Source organism: Panthera pardus, unplaced genomic scaffold (assembly GCF_024362965.1).
Source record: "Panthera pardus isolate Hobbes unplaced genomic scaffold, ASM2436296v1 HiC_scaffold_10, whole genome shotgun sequence".
NCBI lineage: Eukaryota > Metazoa > Chordata > Mammalia > Carnivora > Felidae > Panthera > Panthera pardus.
Window position 1 is genome coordinate 2,268,011 of NW_026526655.1, and position 22,812 is coordinate 2,290,822.

A 22,812-nucleotide genomic window follows, 5' to 3' on the forward strand; every position below is an offset into this window, starting at 1 on the left:
GCCCTGGTCATGGCTGGAAGGGTGGGAGCTGAAGGGCTACCCAGAACCCTTTTCTCTGTAAAGGTGGCTTGGGGTCCTGTGTTGTAAAGGTACCCGCCTCTGTGTGTGGGTTTTCTCATCTCCCCACTTCCTCCGTGGACAGTCCCTTCTCAGAGGGGTTCGAAGGTAAATTCTGGGGGCAGCGTCACCGTGCAGGTTTGCAGACTGGGGCATGGGTCCCGGCAACACCCAGACTTGGGGCCCTGTCCCCACCCAGGCCACGGGACAAAGTCAGGGGGATGCTGGCTTGCACAGCTGAGCTCGGAGGGTCTGGACCGGAGAGGGAGCTTCTCAGGGCTCAGGGGAGAGTGTCCCCGGGAGCGCTGTGTCCCAGGGCGATGCTGGGCCGGGCTGCCCCGGCCCGGCTGGGGCCGCAGGTGGGGAGAGCTGCCCAGCCGTGGGTGGACGGAGGGCGGGCGGGCAAGTGCCTCCTGCAGCGTCTGAAGTGAGTCCCGAAATGCGCTCTTCCTGACGTTTCAAAGCCATCCGCGGGCCTTTGGACGTGGGGTCACACGCCTGTGTCCTGACCGCCTCGGAGGAGCGCGGGGCGGGTTCCGGTCCCTCACAGCACTGCTTGTTCTCGTCGCTCGCTGTGGCACCGCCGCGCGGTCTGAGGCCAGCCGGCCGGTGTCTGGGGGAGCACAGGCGGGGCTCCCTAGATCACAGGCCCGACCTACAGCAGGGAGGGGCCGGGGGCCCAGGCTCACCAGACACAGGGCCCACGTGGGGGACGTCCGGAGGCGGCCCACGGGTCTGCAGTGCGCGAGGACACGCTCCAGCCGGGCGGATTCCCTGGGCGTCCGTGGGGACGCCGCCGTCCCCGTGTGGGTCTCCCTCCCCCGGCTCACCTGGAGTCAGAGGAGCCTGAGTGGCAAGGCCCCGAACTGCGGCTGGAGGACGCACGGCTCAGGACTCCGCCTGACCGGAGTGGTGCCTGATCCCCGGGCCACTCGTGGGCGCTCCCAAGAAGATCTGGAAGGCAGGGTGGCCCGGAGGATTGGGGCGGGAGGCCCAGGCGGAGACGGCCCCTGTGGCTGTCGGGCTCTGCTCTGGGCTCCAGTCAAGCAGGCCCTGGTGGGAAGGGCCCCCCTCCCGTTCCACTGAGCCCTCTGTCGGGAGGCCCAGAAGCCCAGGGAGAGGGTGGTGCTGTGCGGAGTACCGGCCGGTTCCCCCGTGTGGGGCTGCCTCTGCCTGGCCCAGGAAGGCCCCTGTCGAGGCCCCTTTCTTGTGCTGTAGACGCCGCGTCTCAGCCTGGGAGCTTGAGCCAGTTAGGGCTCCGCCAGGAGGCACGTCTCCCAGAGCGGGCTCTGGCCCGCCGCACGTCTGCCCTCCTAGACCCCCGTCGGGATCACGCAGCGGGCAACAGGGCCCGCACGGCGTTTGAGGAGGGCTCCAGTGGAAGGTGCAAAGTGGGGCTCAAGCAGGCACTTGAGGGCGCTTGTGAAATTTGACTGCATCCCACGGGACGCGGTGGGACGACAGAGCGCAGACAGGTCTCCAGTGACAGAATGCAGGGCTCTGTCCTCCGGCCACTCGCGGTCAGTATTGTTCCATTTGACTTGGGTGAGCCGTCAGCAGCACGCTGTGGACACGGCAGGGTGAGACGTGTGACCTGTGCCCCTCCAGGCTCGGGGTGGACGGGGCTGACAGGATGACATTTGGAGGCAAACGTGAGGTCTGAACCCCAAGGCCTAGTTGTAGCCACGCGAGCTCAGGGTCACGTGTGAGCACGGCCTGTCGGGGGTTCGATCCTCGGGCAGCCCTGTGTGTGTCCTCTGGGTGAGGTGGCCAACAAGGAGAGGAAGGCAGGTGACCCTGGGGGGTGTGGCAGCAGGGAGGAGAACCACAGCGTCTCGGTCCTGGGCCCACACACCCAGAGGAGGGCGCTGGCCCAGGGGGCTGTCCTAGGACCGCAGTGGTGGAGACCCTCCCGTGCTTCCTGCCCAGCAGCCCTGGATGGCCGGGCTCAGGATCTGGAGGAGCAGGGTCTAGACCCTCGCCACCAGGGGCACCAGGGTGAGTAGGACCAGGAGCCAGAGTCACCGGCACCCAGCTCCCGGAAGGACTTGCTTCCACGTGCCCCGTGGCGCCCGGGCCGTGGCCAGCGGTGGGGCGTGGGCAGTGGGCTTCAGGGGGCTCTGTGTTCTCCTGACAGCCTTTTGTCACGCGTGCTGTGTAGACCACGGAGCTTGGTGGCAGACCTCCTTTCCGGTCAGGTTGTTAGCAACGCGCTGGGCTGTTCTGGAGTAAAAGACGGGCCTGCTTTTTAACGTGTCCACACGTCACCACCCTTTCTTCACAGAAAGCAGCCGCGCCCCCAGACTGTGTGCTAGAGTTTAAGAACAGCTGAGTAACACACTCAGACCATCCTGAAGCTTGTCGATTGTTACAGCTAGTCGCTTTACACAACGATAAAGCCAGGCCTGGTCCCGCTCCCTGGGCGTTTCCCTTCTACGAAGAAGACGTTTTCCTTAAGCACTAGTTGTATCGAGGTCTCTTGAAAGTCTTTCTCCTGCAAGGAAGTTGCACTGAGCCCCGCTCCTCCTCCCTGCGGGCTTTCCGGGCTGATGCTCCGCGCGTGGGACAGTTTGGCACGCAGCCGCCGCGGCCTGCAGACAGGCGGTCGGACCGTCCCCTGGGCCACCGGGCGACGGCCATCTGAAGTCCGGCCTTGCTCCTGAGAGCCGTTTTACGTGATGGCTCCAGCTTTAGGTTTTCGCAACCACCGGTGACAGTTGACAATGGAAAATCATTTGAATGTGCCGCATAAGTATCATAGAGCAAGCGGTGTAGGCAGACATGCGGGGAGCCCAGCAGGTGGGCACCGAGGCCTCCGGTCTGACTTGCAGCAGTGAGGGGCCCGGGGCACGGGCCCCCACAAGGGTAGGGTTTTTTGGGCAATTTCTGCTTAATCATGGGGTATTTCAAAGTTATGTACTGCCGCTCAGCCCACGTCCAAGATCGGTGGAGAATGCTGGGGGATCAGGTGAGACCGGCGTTGAGGAAGGTGTGGGGGGATCTGGCCCCTCGTTGCACCCTCACGCTTAGGAAAGGAGCCGGTGCGACCGCTCCCAGTGGTCACAACAATTGCGAGTGAGAGATGGGGACACGGAGAGACACAGAGATGGGAACAGACAGATAGGGAGACCAGGAGAGACAGAGGCACAGAGATGGGGACAGAGACACACAGGGACAGGGACGGGGAGACAGTGACAGCCTGACAGCCAGTCTTCATTCTCTCACGTGCGCCCTCACCTGCACACGCCCTCACACACGTGTTCACGCTCCCTGTCAGTCCCCCTCAGGCCCGCAGTGACCATTTGGGGGGGCCAGCAGGCGCTTGTGGGGGACACAGGATCTCAGATTGTGTGCACCGGGGCCAGGGTGACGAGTCGCCCGCTGACCAACGTTTGGAAGGGCGGGCCCGCGCCGTGCTCTAGAAGCGGGGAGAGCTGTACCTGCCCTGGCACAGAGTGCCCTCCTCGCCCCATCATCGTGACAGTGGGATGAAGGGCGTGTGGTGACAGGCTGACCCTCCCTGGCCCCCTTTGTAGAACGAGGATGAGGGTCCACGCGGTCGCAGGCTGCCTGGTTCCGCTCCCGGGGTGGCGGCTGAGCAGGGCCCGTGAACTGCCTGTCCAGCAGGTTCCGTTACTGACCGCCACGCTCCCACTGTGGCCCTGCCAGCAAGAAACACTGTTCACGGGGCTCACCTCCGGGGGGTGCTATTTTCAACGACTCCCCCTCTTCCAGGAGGAGCCGCAGCTACGAGGACAGAGCCAGACAGAAGGTGGGGCGAGGGTGCGGGGAGAGGGGAGATGGGGGAGCTCTCCGGGGTCAGTCCCAGGACACGGGACCGGGTCCTCCGCACGGCTGGAGGGACCTCCAGGGGGCTGCCCCGCACGTGCCTGGGGAGGGGGCCACCAGCAGCTGTTAGAGAAGGCTCTGCGACGTTGCAGGCACGGGGACGCCCTGAGCCCGTAGCCACTGCTTCCCCAGGACGATGGGGCCTCTGCCCGAGCCTGACATGTGGTCCCCCCAGCCCCCGCAGGCACCATCCAGAGCCCACTAAGCTCCCCGAGCCCCACTGCCGGGCCCTGCCGCCCGCTGTGTAGACGAGACGTGGGGAGCCCACCTCACCCGGGCTGTGGGTTAGCGGAGGCGGTGCTGGCTGTGTGTCTGAGCCCTTGACCAATTTTCTCAAAAGGAATCGTGATTTGTAGTTCTTAGTCCTCCTGTGGCTTGTGTTTGCATTTCAAAAACTTTGCTGGAAACCAGCCCCTCGTGTTCTACAAGCCTTTGTGTTTTCCCCAGAAGAGCTATGGAAAAGGCCACTGACAGAGACGGTTAGGGAGTTGTGGCCGCGCCCCTGCCATGGTTCCACGCACCACGGCTGCCCAGCCCGAGCGGGCAGACAGCAGCCCTCCCCACGCTCAGCACGGCCGAGGAACCACCACTGACTTCTCAGGTGACCCCCAAAACAGCCACAGTTGGGGACAGCCGTGGGGAGCGTTCCCCCTGGGCCCCAGCCGTGAGCAGCTGTGGACGTGCTCGGGGACAGCAGGGATCTGGCTGAGGATGCCACTGGCACGTGACTCCCTTTAGCCTCAAAGAGTGACCAGGGAGCGACCCAGGGCCCCTGAAGGCCCCTCTGGAGGCGGTCAGCAGGGAGCCCCCTGGAGCATGGTCAGGGTGCCTGTGTCCTTGGAAGGATGAAGACTGAAATCTGTTCTTGGGGAGCAGCCCTGCTGAGGCCAAGGAGGCTGGAGTCTCCCTCAAGAGAAGGGACCCACCGCACTCGGGGGACAGAGAGGCGGGCGCACTGCTATGGGGAGCTGGGCCCGGGAGGGGCCGGCAGAACAGCCAGGGCCTGGTGTGGGGGTCAGAGCTACAGGTGGGCCCCCTGTGACATCCTCTGGCAGGAAGGAGGCCTGGCGTGCCTGCTGGGTGCTGGCAGTCTGGACTCAGAAGCAGGAAGGAGACCGCGAGGGCCAGAAGGCTGCCAAGCTGACCCACGCGGCCGGGGCCCTGGCCGGGTGGCTGAGCAGGGGCTCTGGCGGCCCGGTGCGGGCCGGAGAAAGGCTCCCAGTGTGGACGGGACGGGCGCACCCGTGGACAGGCCCCGGCGCCTCTGTCGTGGAAGTTCTCCCGGCCGACGCAGATCTTCCCACGTGAGGAAAAGCACGAGCAACGACCCAAGTTCTGCCAGGACGTCTTGAGCACCATTTTCTCAGGACGTCGGAACCTGTTGGTTCTTGAGCGGCACTTCCAGACTGTGGAGCAGAAAAAGGCTTTCCCCTCCTAACGAGACTCAGGAGCTGAAGCCCTGAACAGCTGTCATCAGACCAAGAACGGTCTGCAAGGGCCAGACGCTTGTCATCCTCAGAGTGGGACACGGAGTGTTTTCCTGCTCACTTGTGCTGAGGCCAGCATTTTAAAGACTAAGCTTAAGGTGTGCTTCTGAAGTGTTCCGGACCCAGGCATCAGGGCGGCTTTGGGGGTCTCCTGTCTACAGCCGGCCCATCTGCTCCCCCCCAAAAGAGCCGTCTCCCAGAGGAGGCCCACAGTGCGAGCACGAGGCTTTGGAGCTCAGTGACACATCTCCCCGGCTGAGCGACACAAAGGCCCGGGGACTCAGTGAGTCTGGCACGTGGGGGGCAGGGCCGCCCTCCCTCCGCTCGTGTTGGACGGCCTTTCTGTTGGGGGGGGGGTTCCACCACCCATTTCTCTGCTCCCCACCTCAGCCTCCCGATGCCTGCACCCCCACCTGGCCCCGTCTCCAGAAAGGTCACTGCTGCCCCGAGGGTGGACAGGACAACCCACCCCCGCACCAGCCTGCCCTGCCCTCCCCTCCACCACTCTGCCCCCTCCCCCTGCCCGGCCACGCCTGTCACGTCCCCAGGGCGCCATGGCTCCACCCTCCCGGCTTCTTCCTGGTCTTTGCTCAGAGGGCACCTGCCCAGGACCACCCTGGCCACTGCATGGACACGGCAGTCCCCCCACCACACCCTGTGTCCCGCGACCCTGCTCTCTGTTGGATCTACTCCTCCATTAAGGCTCTGGCTCACCTGGCGGTCTCTCCCCATCACTAGGATGGCACCCTAAGGCTGGGGGATGGGTGCTGTGTGCTTTGTTCACCGACGTAGCCCGGGTTTGTAGAACAGCGGTTCGCACTTAGCGGGCCGCCCCGCAAATAGTAAATGAAAGAACAAAATCGCAACTGGTCAGGGGGTAACACTCTGAGTCCTAAAGTTCCTCCCGTTTCCCGGCCCTTTTTCGCCACGCCAAGGCTGGAGGCAGGCAGCCTCGCATCTCCGGCCCCGGAACAGAGCCAGGTGCCGGGTGCTGCTGGGTGGCTGCTCGGGGCCCAGCTGACCAGGGGCCAGCCTGCAGGGCGATGCTCCGGGCCGGCACCCTCTGCCCCTCAGCACAGCCTCGCGCCGGCCTTGCAGCTCTCCGCCAGTCGTCACGGGAACAAACCACGTGCCGCCGGCGACATGCTGCGTTGTCCCCTTGCTTCCCTTCTGTCCCTTTACCCCTTTCCTCCCGGAGACCCCACAGGAGCCGCCCACTCTCCCCAGGGGCGTCCCCTCGGGCTTCTGTGCAAGCCCACGACGCGGGCGGTGCTTTGCCCCGAGGTTTCTCGGGATCTTTCCCTTGAATTTCGCGTAACTTCATGACAGAGAAGGGACAAGGTGGCCAGCACGGGGCGGGGGGGGGTGGTGAACGCGTCCTCCCCATGTGCTCCTCATGCAAGCACGCAGACACCTCACCTTCCAGAAGCCTTCGCCAGGAGCTGGGACGGAGAGCGAGCCCCAGGCCGCAGTCGAGCCACAGGCTGATCCCCTGGGGTGCCCGAGACAGGGAGCCGCCACGGGAACGCAGTGGGGACAACGCAGGGACGCGCGCACCGCAGCGCTTGGAGGGGACGATGGCAGAGGCTGTTGTGAGGGGAGGGTGACGTAAGCCCCTGGAGGGCCAGCCGGCCCCGGAGACTGGCCGTGAGGAGCCCCCCACCCCGAGCCGAGCCAGTCACGACTTCCTCGCCCTGATGCAGCCCTCTGTGTCAGAGTGAGACTTTACGGAATGAGTTGGGTTTCTGAAACCATTTTTCTCTTAAAAGCGGGAGGGAGATCGAAGTTTCTGACGATACTGGAGTCGGGCAGGACAGTCAGGGCTGCGCGGCTGTGAAAACCCGAACCCGGTGCGTGGAGCCCGGGCTCCGCCCCTCACCGCCGTCCACACAGGACCTGGCCGAGCAGGCTGCCCGCGGGGACGCTGCTGTCCGCACACGGGGGCCCGGCCAGGGGGGAGCGGCTGGGGGGACCGTCCCGCTGTGGCTCTGATTCCACATCTCCCCACCTGGCACCCACCAGGCTGTCGCGGGTCGAAGCTTCCCGCCAAGTCCCCGCGTGGGGCCTCGGCGGCACTCGGCATTCTGACATTCGACCTCTGCCCGCCTGAGGGGCGAACGGCACCCCGGGCAGGGTGGGCCGTTTCCTCATCACCTGCCGGTTCCGAGCCTGTCCTCGGGGACCTGTTGGCAGCCCGTGCTTTCTTCTCTGGTGAAGCTCATGGCTCCTGCCCAGTTTTCTACTAGGCTGGAGTTCTCCCGCTTATTCGTAGAGGGGGAGATTGGACGGATGGGTGGGGTGGGTGGATGGCAAGACGGACGGATGGACAAGGGATTGGACGGGTGGTCAGCTGGACGGATGGATGGGTGGGTGGACAGATGGACACTTAGGCATCTTCCTCTTTTCTGTCCTCCGGAAGAGCGAGTGCAGGATCAGAGTAATCTCTTGCCTGGAGGGCTCTCCTGCGCCCTGGGTTTCCTTTGCAGGAAGGTTCTAGGTGACTGACTGCGTCACTTCTGTCCCTTCTCGAGTTAGTGCCGGGAGGTCACGCCGTAGCAGATTCATCCACCTCAGCCAGGTTTCTTCTTGCCTGTGGCACCCCAGCCGTGGCCCCCTCACCTCCCGGCTCCGCGTCTGTGCCTGGGTGGCGGCCTCGCCCAGTCCCGCCACGACCCGTCCATTTAAGTTGTTTCAGAGAATCAGCTTTCAGCTCCAGTGTCCTTTTTCTTTTCCAGGATATGTTTCTGCCCCTTTTCTGTGTGTTTTCTTCACGTCTTTGTCCGGGCCTGCTCTGTCCTGTCGCTCACCTCTTAAACTGAGCACCTGCTTTTTCTGACCTGCGTGTGCCTCAGACGGATACGTGCCGCTTTGATTACTGTTTATTTCTGAGCATTTCCTGAGTTCTGTCGATGACTTCTTTGACCCGTGATTGGTGGGTGTGGGGGTTTTTGTTTGTTCGAATTTCCAAACCTAAAGGCTCGCAGCTCTCGTCTGTTACCAGTTTCTTCCGGCTCATGCAGTGGCAGGAGCAGGAGGTATGGCTGCGGGGACGCTCGCTCCACGGCCGGAGTGCGGTCCGTCTGCGAGGACGCTCCCGGTGTGTTGGAAGGAGCACGCGTCCTCCGCCCGTCTCCCAGGGCTCTGTCCTCTCCTCCAGGCCTGTTGTAGCGTCCACATTTGGTTTTCTCTGTCAACTTCTGCCTGCTCTTTCTAAGGAAGATGGGCCACCCTCTCCTCCCACGGCGCGCCTCTGTCCACCCATTTTGGTTCTGGCGACATTCACGTCCTATGTGTTGAGCAAATTTCGCCAAATGTGTACAAATTTTAAGTCCTGTCCTTTCGGTGAATTAATTGAAAGTTGTATCACTCCGTAGAGCCCTCCTTTATGTCCAGCCACGGTTTCCCGCTCACGCACGTGGTGTGGACCACTGACCGTGTCCTGAGGCTCCTGCTCTGGCTTGTCTGTCTCTCCTCCTGTCTTCCAGCCCCCTCCTCTCTCAGCATAAGGGCTGGATTTCATTCTGATTTTTATAGCCAGTCCGAGGTGTGGCCTTTAAGTGGAGACTCTGGTCCTTAAACGTCCTTTGTTGCTCTGCCGCGTTTTCCACACTCGCGTCCACATCTCGCCCTGCCCTGCGCTCCCCCGGTTTCCGCAGCACTTTCTCACCAACGGCTTCTGGCCTCCTCCCGCCGTGACGACCTGACGGGGGGCTCCCCGCGTCGCATCTGTCCCCGCTGCGTAGGAGGGCTACACAGCTGGTTGTGGTTTCCAGTGGTGATCCTTACACACACTAACACGTACCCATGATGTGGTCAGTGGCCTCTTCCCTCCCCCCCGCCCCCCGGACCCAGGCGGGGCCGTGGACTAAACGACACCCTGTTGGACGTGGTTGTACAGAAAAGCTACATGCCTCCCGTAACTGACCTGTGCCTGGTGCCCTGCGTGTTTACTTGCTCTGTTGGGAGCCCCCCCTCCAGCCCCCTCCCGGGTCACGTGCGGGTCACGTGCAATCCCTGACCGGCAGCTCATGCCTCTTGCTTGCTTTTCCTTTAGCTTCGCCAGGATGGCACCATTACCGTGGTTTTCTGTGGTCCCTGTTTCTGTGGCCTTTCCTGCATTCACGTTCTTTGCTCATTTCTTCTCGCTTCTCACACCGTCACCTGGGACCACTGTGCCTTCAGCACGAGCACGCCCCTTACGTTTCCCCGGAGAAGGACACGGCCGTCACCTTCCCCCGTTTGCCTGCTTTTATTAAAGGCGTGATTTTACCCTCACGCGTGAGTGAGCAGGGGTGCCGCTCTGGGTTGGCCGTCACTTTCTCGGCACATTGAAACAATCACACCCTGTCCCGTTGCTCTCTTTGCCGCGAAGCAGCCAGCGCCTGGCTCACCGGCTCCTTTGCACACCGTGTTCTCCAGCTGCTATCAGAGCTCTCTGCTGGTCTCGGACGTCGCACAGCCTCACTGGTGTGCACAGGGGTGGGTGTCTCGAATGATTCTTCCTGCTCGGGTCTCATCCCCCCTTCTGGACGGGGGATCCTTCCCGTCAGTCAGTCCTGGAGACGCCTCGGCCGTGGGCGCCCCTAACGACCCCTCCCCACCCCCTGGACACTGAGCAGATGAACGGAGCCCTTCCCCCTCTGCCCGCTCCCCTCGTCCCTGGTGCATTCAGGCCACCCCCTCCGCTGTTGCTTCCAGGTTATCAGGTTTCTCTTTCTCTGATCCGAGTTGCCAATTTCTGCTGTTACGTTTTCATTGCTAGAAGTTCTGTTTGGCTCTCTTTCAAATCCTCCCGGTGAGTAATCCTATGTTAGTGTCTTTCTTATTTTTGTTACTATAAAAGTCACCTTTATCTTCCGAGTATTTGTTTTTTAATTCACATCCAAGTGAGTTAGCATATAGTACAATAAAGATTTCAGGAGCAGTATCTTACTTTTAACGCATCTTAAACCTACTTACTGCATAGTTTAAAACTGATCATTTCAAGAAGTGCGGTCTTTGAGGACATAAACCTGTGGTTTTTTTACTAGACCTTTAATCCTGGATAGCTGACCCATCGCACGGTTTCCTCTCGGCCCGTCTGACCTCAGCCTGGGAGCCAACCCTGGACGGCACTGCTCATGCCCAAACACGCCCAGCATTCGCTCGCCTTCCCACGACCGCCCCTCCCACATCGGGCTCCGTGCGGGACCCCACCGTGCGACCGGCCATGCCCTGTCCTCACCCCCTCTGGGCTGTGGGGGCCTCTCAAGCTTCCCTTGGTTGTCATTTTTGAAACGTTGACAATTTTCGGCAATCGAAGAATGCTACTCAGGTGTTGTGTAGAACATCCTTCAATTGACGTTTGCCTGGTTTTTCCTTACGATTGGACAGGGGAGGAAGACCGTGGGGTCAGGTGCCCCCCTGCTTCTGTCCAGGACAGTGCCTTCCCCGGGCCTTATCTCTGCCGAAGTGAACCTTGAGCCTTGTGTGAAGTCCCCTTTCTCCACTTCCACACGTGCTCTGTGGTGGATGTCGGGAAGAGGGGCTCAACTCACACTCGAGGGGACACATGGCACATGGGAAGGTGTGACACTCCACGTCTTGGAGAGGGGGCTTGTGCAGAAGTTATTGAAATCCCTCTTCAGGAACATGTGTCCTCCCCACCCCCCATCGATTTGTTCAATCGCTTTTTCCATTGGTACGGACTCCTGGACACGTTCATGCTCTGTGTGAAGTTCAGTACCCCCTGTGTGCCTCCCTCCCGATGGGCCTCGTGCACATCCTGTCGGCACCACCTGCCATCTGGTCCCTCGAGACCACCAGGCCCTTCTCAGCCCTGCCCTGCGCCAACCTTGGAAAATCCCCCATTTCCCCAAGGAGCCTGGTGCCCTCTGCTGGAGAGTGATGGGCGAGAGCTTGTTCTCCTGACCCCAGTCCATGCTGGCTGACCTCTGTCTTACGATGTTTTGACTGGGCACTCAAGGAACTGAGCTGGCATTCCTGGTCGGCAGCCTGCTTTGGGGACGCGGTCCTCACAAGAGGGTCTGCGGCTGCTCTGCCAGGCACCCGAGCACTGCAAGCAGCGGCCTGTAAACCGGGCTGATTCTCAGGGGGACTGTGTCCCTTCTCCGCAGAGCCAAGGCCAAGAACCAAGTCCTGCTCTGCAGTTGTCCACGTGAGGCCAGCTCATCTTCGGGGGGTTGGGGGGCTGTCCCAGGACGTGTGACTGCCCTGGGCAGGTTCTGCTTCCTTCTGGAATCCAGCACATCTCCCTGCATTTTAAAGGCTTGTCTAATCCTTTAAAGTTTTTTAGAATTACTTTTGTGTTTTCGTGATGCATTTGAACCAGCGTGCTTGGTTGTCATGTTGGGGACGCTCCAGTCTGCCCTGTGGCCCCTCTGGTTGTCTTGTGTTTCTTTCCTGATTACCTTCTGCTGCCTGCACTGGAGGAAAATCTTGCAGCAAAAGGTCCCTCCCCTCTGAGAGATTCTGTTCACTTTTCTTCCTTTTACCTCTTCCCCAGTTTTGGAAGAACATCGTCAATGGGGCATTCAGGCATTCTTTGTAAGACTAGGGACACGAAAGCAGTATTTCCGAAAAGTAGCCATGCTTTCCCCTACTGATGAGCCTGTGGTGCAGTGTCCCAGGAGGCCCCAGGTCTTGTACACCAGCCGCTCGTCGACACGGTGCCTCCCGACGCAGCAACTCACAAGTAGACCAGACGGTCTCCTACAAAAATTACCCTAAAGAAAATAAATCTAGGGGCAGGTGTCCGACTTCAGCTCAGGTCTTGATCTTACGATTCGTAAGGAAAAAAATCTACCTTTGTTTAAAACAAAAATCGTATAGGGGCGCCTGGGTGGCTCAGTCGGTTAAGCGGCCGACTTTGGCTCAGGTCGCGATCTCATAGTCCGTGAGCTCGAGCCCCGCGTCGGGCTCCGTGCCGACGGCTCAGAGCCTGAAGCCTGTTTCGGATTCTGTGTCTCCCTCTCTCTCTGCCCCTCCCCTGCCCATGCTCTGTCTCTCTGTGTCTCAAAAATAAATAGACGTTAAAAAAAATTTTTTAAACAAAAATCATATAGTAAATAGCAAAGGTATATTTGGGTTTTTCCTCTTCTCTGTTAGCAAGTACGCTCAGCAAAGAGGTGCTGACTTTGAGCGTCCCGCTTCAACACACATGGGGCTATATCTGTATTCACAGTGTGTTTCGATTTTTTTTTCTAGCTTGATCCTCTCCCGGAAAAGGTTCTGCAGCAGAGACCCAATGCTAACGCTGTCCGGTCCATGGAGAAAGTCATAGAAATCCACAGTGAGTTGCCTGGGCCAGCGCTCAGCAGGAACCTCCCGGGGGCACGGGCTGACCCATATCACCCGGACTGTCTTGCGGGCAGGCTACGCCCTGCGCTCCCTGCGCAGACACTGGGTCCCCGCCAGCCTCCCTGCTGGGAAGCCCGTGTCTGCCAACAAACGCTGAGGGGGTCCCTTAGGCCCACCTCCCCCCGCCCATCTCAGAGGGTCTGTGTGGGAGGCCCCTTCGCAAGGGCAGTGCCCGAGTCGGGGGGGAGGCCCCACTCCCGAGGACTTGGCTGGCAGTGTGGGGGAGCCCAGCGTTTGTGAGCCAGGGGGTACCCCGGCTTCTGTCCCCCGAGAGAGGTGCTCTTCAAGGCGCCCGGGAGGAGTGTGGCTCGAGACCCCGGGAAGGCGGGTGACTCCCGGTAACAGCTCTTCCCTTGCCCCAGGCCAGTACTGGCGCTCCCTGCCGCGCCTCTGCTCCACGGTGGGACACTCTCTGGTAGAGGCCCAGAAGTGCGAGAACGAGGAAGCCGAGACTGTCACCGCCATGGCCTCGCTGTCCGTGGGCGTGAAGCCCGCGGAGAAGAGGTGAGCGCCTCCGCCCTGGCCCGGCGGGCCCTTCCGGGAACGGTGCCCCCTTCTGCACACCGCCCCAGACTCGGCCCTTGTGTCTGAGGCGCGCTGTTTCTCCCGCAGGCCCTGCCTTATGCACCGGGCCTGCCCCGGAGGGGTGGAGGGCAGGGGTCCCCACGCGCACGGCTAGCTCTTAACGGCGCCAAAGACCCGGAGAAGCACTTGGAGACCCTTCACTCGGGAGCGGGGGGCCCGCCACGACCGCCCTTGGGGGGCAGGGGCACAGGGAGCCCGGAACGGGCAGCAGGAGGGCGCGGGTGCGGGAGACGCCCCGAAGCATGTGGGCACCCCCCCTGACCCTCCCCGCTTCTCTCTCCCTCTGCCGTGCCCGCCGCACCCCTGCTCCCCCCGGGGTGCCGCCGCAGACCTGACGAGGAGCCCATGGAAGAGGAGCTGCCCCTGTAGCCTCCCCCGGAGCTGCGGTTCTCTTGTCTGTTTGTCCCTGTCTTGAAGCTCCGCCAAGAACAGCTCCTGTTTCTCTGCGGCCTGCCCGCGATCTCTGGCCAGGGCTTGAGCGGCAGCGGGGAGCCCTCCCTGCCCGGCCCCCGGGCCCCCCCCGGGCGGGCAGCATTGCGCGGAACCGGGACAGACGCCGGCCGCGCAGACACACGGACACACACGCGGCCAGGCTCTCGGCTCCCGGAGGGAAGCCGCGGAGGAGGGAGGCCCGTGCGGCTCGCGGCACAGCCGCCCACTTCGACGCCACGAGGGAAGGAAAACGGAAATCAAAGATCTGATAACACAAAACGGACTCGATTAAAACTGGTGCTTACTGTTGATTACCACCCACAATTCCACAGTCTCCGTGGAAACCACTCAACTCATCCCGTAGCTTCTTTTTTTCTTTAACGAGAACGTTCTCTAGGCCCCGGCCGCCTCCGTGGCCCGCAGCGGCGGGGTCTGCGGCCGGGCGGGGGGGCGGAGTGGACACGCGCAGGAACGTGAGCCTGCGGGACCCGGCTTTGCTCTCTCAAAGCCATCGGAAGATGCGAGTTTGTGCCTTTTTTTTTATTGCTCTGATGGATTTTTGTGGCTGGGTTTTCTGAAGTCTGAGGAACAATGCCTTAAGAAAAAATAAACAGCAGGAATCGGTGGGACAGTTTCGGGCCTGGCGGGGGAGGGGGGGTGGCCCACGCGCCCCGAGGCCGCTGCGTGCTGGCCAGGGGAGGGGGGCGCTGCTGGGGCGGGGGGGGCTGCCGTCCCGTGGCCCCTGTTTTGCTTTAGTGCTGTTTAAGAGACGTGCAGGTAGTTCCAGCAAAGTGGCAAATACTGTTGGGGGTTTTGAAGTCCGACAAATTTTAAATGAATCCAAAGTGTTCTTTTCTCGTACGTCATTTAACAATTGAGCATCTCCATTTGGTTGTGAAGCATGTCCTAGGCTCACTTCCAGTGTTAGGATCGGAATGCTTTTCATTAAAAGCAAGTAGCATGAAGTATTGCTTAAGTTTTAGGTATAAATAAATATATATATGTATAATATATATTCCAATGTATTCCAAGCTAAGAAACTTGATTCTTATGAAATCTTGATAAAATATTTATAATGCATTTATAGAAAAAGTATATATATATAATAAATGCAGGTCGTAAAGGTCCCTGGCGAATGAATGACGTGTGGACTAGACATCAAGGTGCTTACGGAAAGGGATCTAGTTTGAAACTCACGTATTTTTGAATTCCAGATTGGATAGCTTCCAGATCGCCAACGAGTCCGCCACTGGACGGCTGCCTTCGGGTGTGAGCTGTCCTTCCCGCTCTTTCCGGACGGGACCCTCCTGGTCCGAGCCTCCTCGCACATATTTACCTAATGAGTTTTTATAGCAAAGGATAGACATTTGCTGTTGATTTTTGTATGAATTTTCCACAAGGAGATCCTGAATAAGCATTGTTTTGTGAATTTTACATTTTGTTCTCACCATTTAGCAGTTTCCTGAATGGTAATAATGTCTAAACCTTTTTTCTTTCTAAATTCCTGCTTGTACATTTTTTTTTTTTAACTTTTAAAGGTTTTTTTTTTTTATTATTATTTTCATTGTTGTTTATTTTCGTACAGCGAGCAGTTTGCTGCGGTGCACGGAACTGCCCTCGGTTTGTTTTCAGAAAGTGAGCTCGAGGTGGGGGGGTTGGCGTGCAGGCTCCTGGCGGTGACTGGCTGTCCCAGCCCCGCCCCCCACGGCTGCGCCCATTAGCGAGGGGCTTTTCTTCCCTCCACACCGGTAGTGTTACAGGGGGTGCTGTGTTTTCCCCTCGGCAGCCGCGCGGGGAGGATCGCAGGGTCACTTGCCAGACGCCTCGGGCCGTCAGCACTCATGAAACTCCTGTTTCAACTTGCCTGGCCACGTTGTCAGGATAGGATTTTAAATTCAGTTTTCCAAAGACCTTTTAAAGCATGTCAGCAAAATGCATGGGGCCGGAGTGAGGCCCACACCTGTTCTGGGTTTTTCCGCCGCGGCCACACGGCCGGGGGCCGGCCGAAAGCAGCAGGCCCCGGATTTTGGAGCCTGTGGCTGCGGGAGCCTAGGGGCCCCCCGCCGCCTGGCGAGCCTGCAGGGACAGCACAGATTCCTGACCAGGGCAGCCAGTCTTTGCTCTTTTTGTCTTGGACAGTAACTGACCGTCACTTTTTACTGGTAACTTATTTTTCAGCACTTGAAGACACCAGTTTCATTCCAAAGCATGTAGTGAGTTCAGAGCCGCGGGGAGAGTTCGGGCACGGCGCTCCCGTCAGGAGGGAGCCCCAAGCCGCGTTTCGGAGTCTGGTCGCATTCACAGGGTAGCTTCTGAGACACTGACGCAGGCGGACTCCTGACCGAGCGAATCCAGATTCTTAGGTTGGCTCGGTCACGGGGACGTTGGTGGTCAGGTCCGGGACGGCGGCCTGAGAGTAGGACAGAAAGGTCTTGGGGCAGGTGTGACTGCACCCCCTCCCGCCGGCCCCTCCTTGCTGCGGGGCCCAGCCCACCTTGGCGGGAGGAGCCGGTGCGCGGGAGCCAGCTCGGCCATCCGGGCCGGTGCAGAGCGGCCCGTGGCCAACCGGGGCCCTGCTCCACGCGGCCCGCGGGCCCCCCCCCTCCGCCACCGGCCGGCCCCGGCTCTCGGAGAGGAAGAGGTCATCTCACGCTTTTTACAGTGACTGGGTCAGGGAGCCGTCCGAGGGGGGGCTTGCTCCCCGTCTCCTGCGGGGAGACCCCTCGGCAGAGAGGCCTGGGGGGCGCGGCTGCTGTGTCCGCGCGCCCCAGCCCCACAGATGTGCTTAAAGCATTACCGTGTAGCCTTTTCTTTTCTTTGAAGACACACTCGGCCCTTCCCCGCCGCCAGCCGCCAGGGTCTGCAGGACCCCCGCGCCGAGGGGGGTGGGGGGCGCCTCCCATCTCCCCTCTCCGGTCCTTGCGCCTAATTTAGCCTTTTTCTTCCTTTGCCAAGGCCTCGGGGGCACCGGCCGGGGGTCAGCGAGCGAGCACTTTAGGTCCCCCCGCGGGACTCCCCACGATGCTGCCGGGGACGCGTGGCGCCCGCCCTTTCGGCTCCCGCCGCGCCCCGGCGTGCCCGAGCCCCACCAGCAGGCGGCCGCCCGGCTCCGGAGGGCCGCTTTGTCAGAGTGTCTCGGTTTTTCTCCACTTACTTTCGAACACCCGTTTCCAGAGGAAGGACCGCCGGGTGCTGCTCCGCACGGAAGCCAGGGCGGCAGAGTTTGTCGGTTTTAATTTTCGATCAGAACATTCCTCCTTCGCTGGTCACAGCCACGTGCTCATTCCATTCTTTTTGTAGACTTTCGGGCCCACGTGTTTTATGGGCATTGATACATATATAAATATATATATAAACATATATGAATCTATTTTTTTAAGTTCCTACACCTGGAGGTTGCATGGACTGTGAAGCCGGCATGTCTATATCGTACACAGATTTTGCACGCCAGACTCGGCAGCTTTGGGGAAGAGGAAAATGCCTTTTCGTTCCCCTCTCACGACATTTGCAGATTCGACAGATGGGAGTTTTTCTGTAAAACGAAACCTTGAAGGAGAGTCGGTGGGGGGGAGGGGGGGGGAACGTTTGCGTCTTACTGAACCTATTCTTAAGAAATTGTACTTTTTATTGTAAGAAAAAGAAAAAAGGACTACTTAAACATTTGTCATATCAAGAAACAAAGTTGATCTAGCACTTGTGACATGCCAATAATAGAGTTTATCGTATTTATGTGGAAACAGTTGTTTTAGGGAAACTACACAGAATTCGAGGTGAACTGCCCGTCTCTCTTCCGTTGACTTGGAGGCATTCGCCTCGCTTTGTTTTGTTTGTTCCTTGGATCTTGCACAGGGCCAGGCGCGCGCGCTGCCCTCCGGCCGGCCCGGTGGCCGCCGACGGTGACGGTGCACAGCCCCGGAGAGCCCCTTTCCGCACAGCTGTGGTGACTTTCTAGTTACTTGTAGACCACGCGTGGCCAAGATGTCACTTTAAGCCGAGAGTCGTGACCTGTGTGAGCGCCGCGGGCTCAGACCCTCCTTTGCGTGGAGAGGAGACCCTTTCTTCCTCGCCACGACGCGGAGCTCGTCCCCGGCCCGGCTCGCCTCGTCCGACGTGACGACAAGTCTGCGCCCGGAGGAACGAGCAGGCGGACACTTTTGTTTGTTGGGGTTTTCGGTGTGTGTGCCCCGCGGGGGAGGCGCTCTTTCCCAGTTGATGAGAATGACCCGTATTATAATATACACAAGGGGGGCTGACCCCGTTTGCCCAAGAGCTTGCACAGAGCTGCGGCGCCGCCGCGGCCCGCGTGTGGCCCGCGTGTGGCCCGTCGGCGCGCTCCGGGCCGGGTCCTCGCCGCGGCAGCCTCCCGTTTTCTTCTGTAACGTAATCCGTTCCCTCCGATCGTCTGGACCTTCCAGTGGTCGTTTCTTTCTTTTTGCTCCGTGGAGTTGGAGATTCTGTTCCCGGTTTTCTCATTCTCGTTCTGTTCCGTGTGGGCGGGTTTTCACCGACGGCCGTGTCCCCTCCTCTGACTGCCGACTCCACTCCACCCGGAGTCCAGTGTTTTGTACCTCATCAGACAGCTTGTTGCTCTCGTGGTGTAAATAAAACAGCATCTCTGGTTTCTGCCGTGTGCTCGCGTCCTCTCTGGCCCGCCCACCCCTGCCCCGGGCTCCCCCATCGTGGGACGGGAATCGCCGGCAGCCCCCGCGGGCGGCCCCTGGGACCCAGACGCTCGGACCTGTCGCCCTTTGCCCGTTCGGGCCGGTCCCGTGGGCAGATCTTCGCTTTAAATGCCCTCCTACCATTCCCTGAGATATCTGGCCACCTCCCCCCGGCCGGCAGGCGCCTCCCCAGAGGGGGCGAGTCTGCAGACCCAGCCACAGCCGCCCCCCCACCCCCGTCCCCCAGCAGCATGTTGCCCTCCCCCGAGTGACCACCCCACTTCCGGGCCCCCGTGCTCAGTGACTGATGAGTCGGGATGGGGGGTGGGTGGAGGCCGGCCTCTTGGGCCCCCTGAGGACAGCTGGGGCCACTCCCCTCCCCGTGGGTTGTCAGCCTGCTTCAGGGTCTCCCTGACTCTCACCAGCCCGCGTCTGGGGGCAGGAACCTGGGCACAGCTCCATGGGAGGCCTGTGGCCTGAGGTCCCTTCTGCAGGTGCAGCCACGCTGTCGGTAGGGCTCACGTGGGGGACCCGTCTCCAAGCACACCCCCCGGTGGTGGGCAGGCCCCCTTCGCCCGCTGCACCGACCACCCGGCGGGGCGGCTGCGACCTGGCAGCTGCCAGCCCCAGCGCAGGAGAGGCAGGTGAGGCAGGGAGACCCTGAGAGCGCACCCGAAGGCTGCCACAGGCCTTCTCTAACCTGATGTCACAGGTGAGGTGCTGTCACTTCCCCGCCTCTGTCAGCCGTCACTCGAAGCCAGCCGGGAGGCCGGCCCACAACCGCACCCCGGGAGGCAAGGGCCATGCAGGCTGCCCACACCACACCTGCCTCTGGCTTCCTTTGGTTTCTCTCAAATCCCGACAGCTTTGCCTTCAGAATGTGCCTGTAATTCACTCAACTACCTCCCGACCCAGCCCCCTTCTCCACGCCGGTCCCTTGAGCCCCCTTCCCCTTAGCCTCCCCAGCACGGGAGCCAGGCTGACCCTCCCAAGGCTGGATGCTGGGCAGGCTCACCGACGTGGTCCTGCTTCTGTTGGCCTGTCTGTCCCCCCCACTAGAGTATAAGCTTTGCACCTGCTACGGTCACTCCTATCTCCCCAGAGATTAAAACCTACTAGTAACTCAACAAACAGGGTGGAATGAATGTTTCTGGGGCTCAGTCCTCTTGGCCCATTTACCTGTTGGTTATCAGAGATGAGAAGTAGAGTTTTAAAATATATTTTGGTGCTAATCCCTGGTCTGTTCTGAATTTCAAGTATCTTCTCACCTGGGGATTCTTTCCTCTCTCCTGTTAATGGAAACAGTCCGAGATGCCACCGTGCCCCTCCGCCTGTTTCGGCGGCTGTGAACAACATCCCCCCCCCCCACCCCCGTCCCGGTCCAGGTGCGTGTGGTCTGAGCCCCTCCTCACAAGCAAAGCCCAGATGGCCTATGAACCATCTGCACACGTTTCCGTGGACATCTCTTAGAGATGAAGACTTTTTCCTTAAACGTGACATAATACGGTATCGTGTTCTAAAAATTGGCGGTTCCTTAACAGCCAAGATCCAGCCGACACAGATTTCCCCAGGTGTGTCACTGGTTTTCTTGTTTGTTTGCTTTTTACACTCGGTTTGTCTTCATCAGGATTCACACAAGGACCTCACATGGCATTTGACAGGTGTGTCCCTTACGTCTCTGACCTGTGGGCTCATCTCCTTCTTAATTCCCCTTGCAATGTACTTGTGGAAGAAACCGGCCGCTCGCGGACCCCACCGTGCCCTTCAGTCTGTGGCTCCAGCCCCGGGAAAGGCCCCTTGGACGCAAGCATGACCACAGGGCCCACTATTTCAGGGACAGTGATGCTTTTCACCATTCCTTCTCCACAAACGAGACGTTTCAGGGTGTTTACATAGGCAGTACGTAAGCAATTATTACCAAAGCTTCTAGCCCCAACACCTTTCAGAAAAAGTAAACACTCAAAGGCTGAAGTTACAGATTAAAAGACTTTCCATTCAGCATCCCAATACTAAATCTTTCAACCAAGAATTCAAGGGTGGTAGAATTAAATAGTTTACATAAATAAGACTTGATTTTTAATTTTAAAATGCATTTAACATTCCTATTTAAAGCCTTTGGCAGATTAAACTATTTTGTTGGTTGAAATGTAAAAGGAACATCTTTTATCTCTTGGAAGCAGTGAAAGTTCCAGTTTTTAACACTGGATAGGAGTGTGGCATTTTGATCCGTACAAGTGTTGGGATTTACGCACAGAACCTAAAGCGGGTGCAACTTCCTCAGTTTCTCCTACTGCTTAAAAGTCCTTTGATAGTTGAGCATTTGAAAATGTAAGCTGGGATTTACAACTAAATTGTGTTATAATTTAAATACTCAGGTCTTTTTTAAAAAATTTAATATTTGTTTTTATTTTTGAGAGACAGAGAGGCAGAGTGTGAGTGGGGCAGGAGCAGAGAGAGAGGGAGACACAGAATCGGAAGCAGGTTCCAGGCTCCGAGCTGTCAGCACATAGCCCAACGCGGGGCTGGAACCCACGAACCATGAGATCATGACCTGAGCCAAAGTCGGACACTTAACTGACTGAGCCACCCAGGCGCCCTGTCTTTTAAAAAAATTTTTCAGTGTTTACTTTTAAAGGCGAGAGAGGCAGAGCATGAGCAGGGGAGGGGCCGAGAGAGAGAGAGGGAGACACAGAATCCGAAGCAGGCTCCAGGCTCTGAGCTGTCAGCACAGAGCCCGATGTGGGGCTCGAACTCACAAACCTTGAGATCACGACCTGAGCCGAAGTCAGATGCCCAACCGACTGAGCCACCCAGCCACCCCAAGGGCTTTTAAATCTGATTATTGAAAGCTGTGAGGACCCATTTGTTCTGCTGACCCCTGGGTGCAGTTTGCGGGTGTCACGTTTCCCCAACACATTCTTGGTATCAACCTGAGTTCAGTCAGCCTTTGAAGTCAGCTGGAATCCCTGGTGAACAGTTGGGACTTTGGGCTGCCGTAGCGTCGAAGTTCAAAGCGAAGGCCCCTTGGAGATTAACCGACTGCTGGCAATCGGCCGTTGCACGCACCACAAAGTGCTTCCGGGTGACAATGCTAAAATGCCTGCACGGCCGGGCAGTAGGCATCGACCCAGCCCTCCGCGGACATTTGCACGGCCTGCGGCCACTGTTCAGATGGAGACTCACATGTGTCTAGATACCCAGAAGGTACAAACAGGTTCAAAAGGTGTTAAACGGAAATATATTCTATCCCCCCCAACATATACACCTTGACAAATATACATCCTTAAAGACCAAGGAGGGCCAGGCTAACTGCACTAAAGTGTCCTAGAAGTCCTGTCCCTGCTGGCTGGGATTATCCCTCACCCCTCATGGGGCCTCCTAGGGCCTCATCGGGCCTCCCAGGACCTCCCAGGGCCTCACCCGGCCTGCCAGGGCCTGCCCCAGAACCCAGAAGGCCTCCTCTCTGACATTTACCAGACTCACTCTGCACACACGTTTTGTGCTCAAACCTCCAGCCATAACGTGGCCACACGTGGCTGTGGGGGAAGCTGGGACGTGTAGTCTGCACAGCCAGTGAACGTGTGCCCAGCGGGTTCCGATGCTCTGTTTTGACAGAACACGGGGAGAATAGTTACTGACAGAAACAGCCTCTCTGCCACACAAGCCAGGCACAGGAGGGACATCGTGGCACCGGGGCCTGGGGACGTCAAAACGAAAATGGTGCAAGATCAGGACAGTCCTGAAACACGAGGTCTGCTCACTCGGAGCCCCGATACCCATGGAGTATGTTAGGCGAATTGTTACAGAAACACAAAAAGACATTTCAAAGAGATGTCACAGCGGGGTCTAGAGGATGTCGTAGAGAGGAAGGAAAAAGCGTCTAAATGAAGAGAGGCGTTGACTCTCACAGACTCAGGGGCAGGAGCTGCTGACCAGGCCACTGAAAGGGAATCAGAGACACAAGCCGCCAGCCGGCACCAACACCACACCAGCCAGCCCCGAGAGGCCACGGCGGCTGATGCAGAGGAACTTAGAATCCACAGACCAATGACCATCCAATTTCCTTTGAATCCATTCTTACTCTGTCTCGAACCAGAAGACAGTTTTCGTCCAAGCCGAGCTTAGTAGGAAGGAGAGAAGGTTCCCGCAGCATTAAGGTTTGCTCTGATCGTGCCCTGGACGTTGGCTTGAAACCACACAAATAGACACATGTCAGAGGAACATGCTTCTGCTGAGTGTGACGTAGGGAGGCATGTCCGTGTGCTGGCCACCCAAGGTCCGCGTGCCCCCCGGGCGTGCCCGCCATCCACGCGACGCTGACGGCCGGTGCTGTCACTGATCTGGTGAGCTCACCGCGTGCAAACAGCCCGGGAGGAACATAC

The 22,812-nt window shown here is 59.2% G+C and overlaps 1 protein-coding gene across 6 annotated transcripts in view; it reads left to right on the forward strand.

Moving 5' to 3' along the window:
• HDAC4 (histone deacetylase 4) overlaps positions 1–18,390 on the forward strand; it is a 291,067-nt gene extending 272,677 nt beyond the window's left edge. For all 6 annotated transcript variants that reach the window (XM_053902909.1, XM_053902908.1, XM_053902900.1 and 3 more), the window contains 3 exons: positions 12,600–12,684; positions 13,115–13,256; positions 13,667–18,390. In XM_053902909.1, coding sequence (XP_053758884.1) covers positions 12,600–12,684; positions 13,115–13,256; positions 13,667–13,706 — 267 coding nt within the window. In that variant the 3' untranslated portion in view covers positions 13,707–18,390. The remainder of the gene's footprint in view (positions 1–12,599; positions 12,685–13,114; positions 13,257–13,666) is intronic.
• The last annotated feature ends 4,422 nt before the right edge of the window (positions 18,391–22,812 follow it).